General features: G+C 40.5%; 1 protein-coding gene across 2 annotated transcripts in view; it reads left to right on the forward strand.

Moving 5' to 3' along the window:
- Positions 1-6,346, forward strand: part of EOGT (EGF domain specific O-linked N-acetylglucosamine transferase) — a 29,316-nt gene extending 22,970 nt beyond the window's left edge. For both annotated transcript variants that reach the window (XM_067043685.1, XM_059076272.2), the window contains 3 exons: positions 956-1,075; positions 3,264-3,366; positions 3,949-6,346. In XM_067043685.1, coding sequence (XP_066899786.1) covers positions 956-1,075; positions 3,264-3,366; positions 3,949-4,095 — 370 coding nt within the window. In that variant the 3' untranslated portion in view covers positions 4,096-6,346. The remainder of the gene's footprint in view (positions 1-955; positions 1,076-3,263; positions 3,367-3,948) is intronic.
- The last annotated feature ends 2,290 nt before the right edge of the window (positions 6,347-8,636 follow it).

Raw genomic sequence — 8,636 nt, forward strand, 5'->3', positions numbered from 1 at the left:
CGTGTACCTCGTGTGAGACACACTTGGTGCCTTTGTCTCCCTTCCCTTGTGGGGGGTGTGGGGTTTCTGTTCTGCTGGGAGAGGAAGCTCTTTAAAGAGGTGAAGCTGCTTAAGAGGAAATTCTCTTCCCCTTCTTAGATACGAGCGGATCCATTTATTTTTCTTCACTTTGAGTGGGTGTGACCGGGAGATCGGAATCCATTATGTTTATTCACAGTGTTAGCCTCTGTCCAGCATTTCTTCCCAGCCTCACTGACTTTCTTCGGTTCAGAGTTTGCCCATCTTTTAGTGTCTTGAATTCAAAGACTACTTTTACAGTCCCGAGGTGCATAAAATTGTGGATTTATCCCTTATAAATCCACCAAGACAAGAAAATGCCCTCATGGCATCCAAGACGATCTTAGGAGTACCTAGATGGCAATTGAATGAGTCAAATCGCACAAGGAAGAATTTATTTTATTTTTAAAAAATTCCTATATGATTTTAAGGAAATAGTTTTCAATTTGGTGTGAATATACATCACATCACTTTAGTGCTTGCTAATTTCATTTTTCATCAAGAGGGAGCAAGCCTCAGGCTCAGAGCTCTGCCTTGCAATGTTATCTACCTAGATTGGAATAATGCTTTTTAGTTTCATTATATCTATTTTTACAGTTTTGTTCATGTCATGAGTTACTGGTTTTCCATTTAAGACAGGTATAAAAGTTTTCTTCTAAAATAAGAAAATGTAAGTTTAAAAAAGAGTGAGCTTAACTTAGAGAAAATGTTATTAAGTAATTAAGTTATTAATTTCTGGAGTAGATTTGAAATTGGCAAAAAAAAATATCATGGCAGAATGTGCTTTAAATTGGGAAAGATACTTGTATAAATGCTGTTACCATGAATCGTGAGGTTACTCAACTTAACACTTTCCCTCTCCTCCCCTTTTTTCTTTTGTTGTTCTTTATGTTCACAGGGAACTTGGGTTTTTAGATCAGCTAAGGATCACGCATAACACGGACATATTTATTGGAATGCATGGAGCTGGTCTTACCCATTTACTTTTCCTTCCAGACTGGGCTGCTGTGTTTGAACTGTAAGTGTTTGGGGACAGTTTTACATTGAGGCAGCTGATAATGCTTTTGCTGCCAGCTGAGGCTTTCATTCAGAGCATCAAAAGGCTTAATATTTAATCATTACAAAGAAGTCACATCATGTAGGCATCTGAAAAGAAAAAAAGACCTAAAACTAAAAATGTGAAGTCTGCGGCCTGCCATGGCCCTTAGCAAAGCAAATATCTCTTTCCTTCCCCATCTCAGCAGGATTCGGGAGATGTGAATCTACGGTTTCCTTCCTCTGAGTGTATTTCTGTGTGTCTGTCAAACTGAAAGCATCTCTCTGCATTCAGTGTAATTATTGTGTTAAAAGAGAACCTGTGTGTTGCCCACCCATGTTCATAGCCGCGTTTTTCCATCAGCCAAGAGGTGGAGGCAACTCAGTTGTCCATTGACTGTTGCATGGATAAACAAAATGTGATACAAACACATCCAATAGAATATTATTCAGCTTTAAAAACTAAAGAAATCCTATCTCATGCTATATGACAGGGTTGAACCTTGAGGACATTATGTTAAGTGAAATAAGTTACTCTCAAAAGCACAATTACCGTATGGTTTCACTTACATGAGGTACGTAGAGTCGTCAGATTCATAGAGACAGAAAGCAGAAGAGCAGTTGCCAGGAACTGGGGGGAGACTGCCAGGAACGGGGACTTAGTGTTTACTGGGGACAGAGTTTCACTTTTGCAAAATGAAAGCATTCTGGAGATTGGTCACATAACAATAAGGTGTACTTACCCCTGAGCTGTACACTTATAAATGGTTAAGGTGGTAAATTTTATGTCATGTGTTTTCTACGACGATTAAAACAAAGAGAGAGAGAGACCTTGAGTACCTGTGTGCCTGGCGAAGAGCACAGCTCCAAAACAGAAGCCCACCACTTTGCCTAGCGTTCACTGATTCCATACACAGGGAGACTGAGGCCTCAAGGGGAAAGTAATTTGCCCACCGTGTTCCTTTACCTCGGTGGTTGGTTATGGAGACATGGACTTCTCTCCTTTAGTATTTCTACTCTGGATACCAATAGTGATTACTGTTACCTGATTTCCCCTCCTTACATCTAAATATTTTGATTTTATGGTCGCATTTTAAAAATGACTTAACTTGGCATTTAAATGAGAGACTAATTAGAAGAAAGTTGTCATGAACTTGCAGCACCCTGAAAAACATTTAAAAAAATATATATATATGTTAGAGAAATAGCCAGATAATTGTAGATTCTATCTCAATTCTTCATTTCTTCCAGAGAGGAAGGGAGGGAAGAAAGGAAGGAAGGAGGGAAGGAAAGAAATGTCATTGAGAAATCTCAGGCCTTGGAGGTCAACAGACCTGGGATCAATTTCTGCTTTGGAGGATATGTTACCTACCCCAAGGCCACATTCATATGTACAAAGATGGGGGTATTAGGAGTTAATATCAAGTGCACAGTCCTATTGATAAAGGTCCCCTCCATTCTTTAATCCTATTCTGCTTTTGGAAAGTTAAGATAATTTAGTTATGGGAATATTTAAAAAATAATCTCTCCCACTCTTTTGTGTGTGTGTGTTTCTATAAACAGTTTTATTGGGACATAATTGACACACCATACATTTCACTCATTTAACTCGTATAATTCAATGGTTTTAATATACTGACAGAGTTGTACAACCACCACCATAATTTTATAAAATTTTCATTATCCCCCCAAAGAAACTCAGTACTCTTCAGCAGTTACTCTCATTCCATCCTCCTCCCAGCCCCTGGAAACCACGAATCTACTTTCTGTCTCTATAGATTTTTCTATTATGGACATTTCATATAAGTGGGATCATACCACATGTGGGCTTTTCTGACTGGCTTCTTTCACTTAGCATCATGTTTTCAAGGTTCATCCATGTTGTAGCATGGATCAGTACTCATTCCTTTTTATTGTCAATAATTATTCCTTGTATGGATATACCACATTTTATTTATCCATTCCTCAGTTGGTAGGCATTCAGGTCGTTTGCACCTTTCGGCTATTGTGAACGCTGCTGTTGTGAACATGAATCTCTCCCACTCTTGTTTACTGTTTATAAAACCTGTTGTAAGAACATATTTGGGAGGTGAATTTTTTCCGCAGAGAATTGAGAATTGGCCAGCAATCCCAGGCAAAAGCCCCATGTGTGGATGCCCTTGTGTCCTTAGATACAACTGTGGAGATGAACGGTGTTACTTGGACCTGGCCAGGCTGAGAGGCGTCCACTACATCACTTGGCGAAGGCAGAGCAAAGTCTTTCCTCAAGATAAGGTAAAGTTCAAGGACAAAACTCATCCTGTTTTCTTCTTAATTGGTTTAGAGTGTCTAGTTAATGTGACAAACTATCTTTGAAATTCAATCCAAAGATAAAATGGTTCCTCTCTGGAATCGTGAGTTGTTGTGCTTTATATTTGCAAACTGGGGGAAAGGAGAAATTAATTACTCTCTGTCTTTATGTGGAAAAGAGAACTTCATGAAATTTGGGCCTAGAGAGATCTATTAAATTATTTAGAGACGGGGTCAGGAAACTGCAGACCAGTGGGCTAAATCTGGCCCTCCAGTTGTTTTTATAAATAAAGTTTTATCGGGACACGGTCCTGCTCCTCTGTTTACGTGTTGTCTGTGCCTGTTTGAGCACTTCATTGGCAGAGTTGAATAATTGTGGTGCAGACTTTGTGGTCCATGGAGCTGAAGATATATGTTATCTGGCCTGTTACTGAAAAAATTTGCCGACCTTTGATGTAGAGCATAAACTAAAATAGTTCCTTTGGCCAAAGTAAAATAATTTTCTTCTTGTTCAGAAAACCACATCCCCAACACCTTACAAATTTGTCTTTTGCTTCGTTTTTGCAGGGCCACCACCCAACTCTGGGGGAACATCCGAAGTTTACCAACTACTCTTTTGATGTAGAAGAATTTATGTACCTTGTCCTTCAGGCTGCAGACCACGTATTGCAACACCCGAAGTGGCCATTTAAGAAATCACATGATGAGCTATAAATGTGTTGAGTCGTTTTGCCAAAAGGGAGTGTTTAAACGGTCCTCCATCCAGACTCACCTCACAGTTAAATAGGTAAAACAGCCTGTTATCTCCTAGCCCCAAAGTACCTTTTTCTAATGCCAAAACATGCCTTCAGGGTATTACTTATGTGTTTTATAGTCTTTAACTGTTTCATGTGATTGTTGTGTCATTGCTATTTATCAAGATACTCTTTTTGCACTGAAAACTTTACTTCTTATAGTTCACAAATTGGGCCTGGGCTCACTGGCGTAATTGAGCCTTTTTCTTAGGGATACCAAAGTTTGCAACTTTCTTAGCTTTAGAATTTGTAAATGTTTTTATAGAATACTATGAACTCGTCATTCAAGAGGCTTCCAACTTGTTAATCGTATATTTGAGCAAATTCACAACTCATTTATTTGCCATGATTTGTTCACAGCACTGTTTGTAGTAGGAAAGGAAAACATGCAAACACACACACACACACACGCACACACACAGTTGTGGTTCTCAGTACCAAGCTATAGGCCGTGTTATAGATTAAACAGTATTATAAACAGATCTGTTTAACTGTATCAGAGTCTAAACTAACTCCTGCTGAATTCTCTGTTGTATCTTTTTAGTCAACACCAGGTTATATTCATCAGGAACCTGAATTAACCATGCTGTTGCATTAGTTCATATTCACAATTTCATATGCAAATCATGTTTTCCTCACATGTAACAACCACATATGATTATGATAAAAACAAATGAGGACGTCCTTTAGGACTGTTTTGTGTACCTTCTAGGTGGTTTCCACTGGTTCCTTCTTAGCTGTGGAGAGCATTTATAAATCAAATAGTGGTTTTGTTGCACACGTGCTTGTAAGTGCATATACCTATGTGTATGTGTCTACCTCTTTTAGCATGGAAGTATTCCAGTCTTTGATTTTGCCAACTTTAAATTAGCCACAAGAGGAGATTTTTTTCCCTATGAAAAAATTAAAGACACACACACGAAAAAGGTAAAGACATGCATGAATTATCCAATTCAAAATGAATAAGGGGCTTCCCTGGTGGCGCAGTGGTTGAGAGTCCGCCTGCCGATGCGGGGGACGCGGGTTCGTGCCCCGGTCCGGGAAGATCCCACGTGCCGCGGAGCGGCTGGACCCGTGAGCCATGGCCGCTGAGCCTGCGCGTCCGGAGCCTGCGCTCCACAATGGGAGAGGCCACAGCAGTGAGAGGCCCGCGTACCGCAAAAAAAAAAAAAAAATGAATAAGAAGCCATAAGAAAGTGTCATTGATCAAACAGCATATCTGAAATGCAGTCCCCCTCTTTGAATGGGCTTCATTTCCTATTGTCTATGAACTTTTCAATTTAGTGGTCAGAAACCATGGATTTATTTTACTGTAAAATGTGAAGTTTACATTTTGTTAACACTTGAGCAGTCTAATTTAGAGACTAGCAACTTCTATTTTTTTAAGTAGGGGATTAACAGAGTACATCAGAGCTAAGCATTAAAAAATATATATTTTAGAGTTGTAAAAAAAAAAAAAAGAATATGCAGCAGAGAAGTGACCTGAGAAATCTAAAATATTTATTATTTGGACCTTTACAGAATATGTTTGCTGACTCCTGCTTTAAAGGATTATGAACAGTTTTCTAGAGTTGAGGAATATTTATTAAAATATCTGTCAAGGAATTAGTGAATCACTGTAGCAATAGCTTTGATTTGAGATCTTAACATTGTTTTAAAAGACTTACAACATATGAATTTTGAAATGAGTGGTGTTGCTGCTGTCCTTTGTCCAGTATACTGAGTAGCCACTGAGATCGCTCACATAAAAGGAGTTGTCAAGACCATGTTGCACTTCTAGTCAGAGAGGTATAAACAGCTGAAAAAATGGCCTCAAAAAAGGTTTCAACAGTTTATCTTCTTACCTCGTTTTAAAAACTATGGGGCAATGTGATTCTGTAGATGAGCAAGAATTTCAGACATTGAGAACAATTTCATAATAAAATGTTACATTTGCATATTTCACATTTAAAGAGACAATGTGTTTTATAGAAACAAGAAAATACATTAGATACTTTATGGAACTCAGTTTTATCAGACTTTTTCGATGGGAGCAAAAGAAGGTCTTCAAATTGTTATAAAATTTAAAATGTAAAGACTGCTCTTTTTATTAAGTCTTTGAAGAGGTGCATGTCATTGTTTGTACATGTGGGGTATGGCCTTGGAATAAATCGTTTTACAATTTATTTGAATACCGGCCTATTTTCAGGGTTTTCTGTGCCTGAATGTCAGATGCTTACTTTTTTTTTTGGCACTTACTTTTTTATTTGGCAATCTGGCAGCTCTAGATTATACAAATTGAGTAGCTCACTGATGAAGAATTCAGTTTAAGGAAAAACTGTACCTTACAATTATTATATGATGCTTTCACAAATGTTATACTGCATAATCTTTTAAAAATGACATAAGAATTGTTCCCATTTTATTTCTTTAGTTAGTTAGTTAGTTATTTGGCTGCTCCAGGTCTTAGTTGCACGCGGGATCTTCATTGCTGGATCTGGTTCCCCGAACAGGGATTGAACCTGTGCCCCCTGCATTGGGAGCATGGGGTCTTAACCACTGGACCACCAGGGAAGTCCCAGAATTGTTCCCATTTTTCACGTGAAAAGAGTCAGATGCTGTTTAAAGGACTTCTCTAAAGATCACAGGTCTTCTGATTCCATGTCCCTAGTTCTCCATTTATCCACTCAATTATTTACTATTGATGGAGCAACTACTGGTTACCAACCACCTCTACTCTAGGTTCTGGGGATACAGCAGTGAGCAGAACAGAAAAAAGTCCTTGCCTTCATGGACCTTGCGTTCTGGTGGAGGAGACAGATATTAACATACATAAGGAAAATATACTGTGTGCTGGATGTTGATACATGGTTATGGACAAAACTAAAACGGGAACGAGGGACGTGGCGCTCTGGGGTGGGGTGGAGCTGGGCACACTTAGGTAGAGGGTAAGGAAATCCTCGCTGAGGTCACCTTTGAGTCAGGATTTAAAGCAGCTAAAGGAGGAGGAAAGCAGACAGCGGGGCAAAGAGCACCCCAGGAAGACCGGATGGTGTGTGCCAAGGTCTTGAGGCAGGAGGATGCCTGGCGTGTTTGAGGAACAGCAAGGAAGCCAGTGTAGCTGGAGTGATCGAGGGGCAGAGGAGTAGGAGATGAGGTCATAGAGGCAATGGGCCTGGGGTGCAGATGGCAAGGCTCTTGTCCTTTGATGCTTATGAGTTGGGAGTCATTGAAGGGATCTCCAACAGGAGGAATGACCCGACTTACTTCGAAGAGGATAACGCTAGCTGTTATGCTGGGAACAGACTGTGGAGGGATGTCTCAGGTCGTGTTCCCTGGGAAATAGACTCTGTGATGGAGATTCATACACAGGTGGTTCATTGGGGAAGAGGCTCATGATTAACACCTGTGAGGAGCGGACCGGTCTTGGGGGGAGGGAGGAATGGGGCTGCAATGCAGTAGCAGGTGAGGCCTCAGGGGGGCGCTGTAGAGCTCATTATAGAGGCAAGAGATCCTCAGCGACGAATGCCTGAATACTGGCCTTTCCCTGGAGGGGAGTAGCCTTAGGCAGAGCAGGTCTCTTCACCTGAGGGCAGTTCGGCCATAATCCATTAGCAGCCGACATTCCCAGCAATCGGGAGACTGTGATGGGGGGACTTCCGAGACCCACTGCAGCATCCACAACGCGGCCAGGGTGATGCCCTGCAGCTTGTTCCATTCGCCCTTCCACTGCTTGCCAGCAGGCTTCTAAAGCTTTATTCGATTCAGATTTTATTTGTTTTAAAGACTCCTTATAGATGATCCCGTGTACTTCATATGGTAGAAGGCGAGACTGGGCTTTGTGGACCCTATGCGTTCTCTGTCCCATATTACTATTCGTTGGTCCCCACCCCCAATTTTTAAAAAAATGTAAAAACCATTCTTTGGGATGTTTAACAGAGAGGTTAAGGAACTTGCCCAAAGCCACACAGCTAATAAGTAATAGATGGATTGGATATAGGGCTTTCTTTGTGAAGGAATTTAAACAGGGAGGTAATGTAGGAAGGAAGGAAGGGAGGAAGAAAGGATGGGAGGGAAGGGAGGAAGGGAGGGAGGGAGAGAAGGAAAAAGAGAGAAATTGGGTGGAAAAGAAAATAGAGAACATAGTCCTGGAGTTAGGCTTTTTCTTGCAGTTACAATATAGTTTTCTTTGAAACATAGTCAATGGAGAGAGAATTAGAAAAATACTCGCTTTTTTGAAACTAGGAGCATATAAGCAAATCAACTCAGGTATGGTTGCCTTGGAAAAACCAGTCATTCAAAATACCATATTCACAACCAAGGGCTATTGCCAGACACTTTAATACCGTCCTCCTCTGTTAGCTTATTGGGGCATGGCCAAAGACGTCATAAGCCCTCGTGTCATGGAAGAAGTGGCTTAAAGCCAGGCACAGGTTATGTGGGCCCTCACTTTGAACGGCAATGCACACTTTGACCACAAGG

This window comes from Kogia breviceps, chromosome 10, assembly GCF_026419965.1.
Source record: "Kogia breviceps isolate mKogBre1 chromosome 10, mKogBre1 haplotype 1, whole genome shotgun sequence".
In the NCBI taxonomy this organism is placed as follows: Eukaryota; Metazoa; Chordata; class Mammalia; order Artiodactyla; family Physeteridae; genus Kogia; species Kogia breviceps.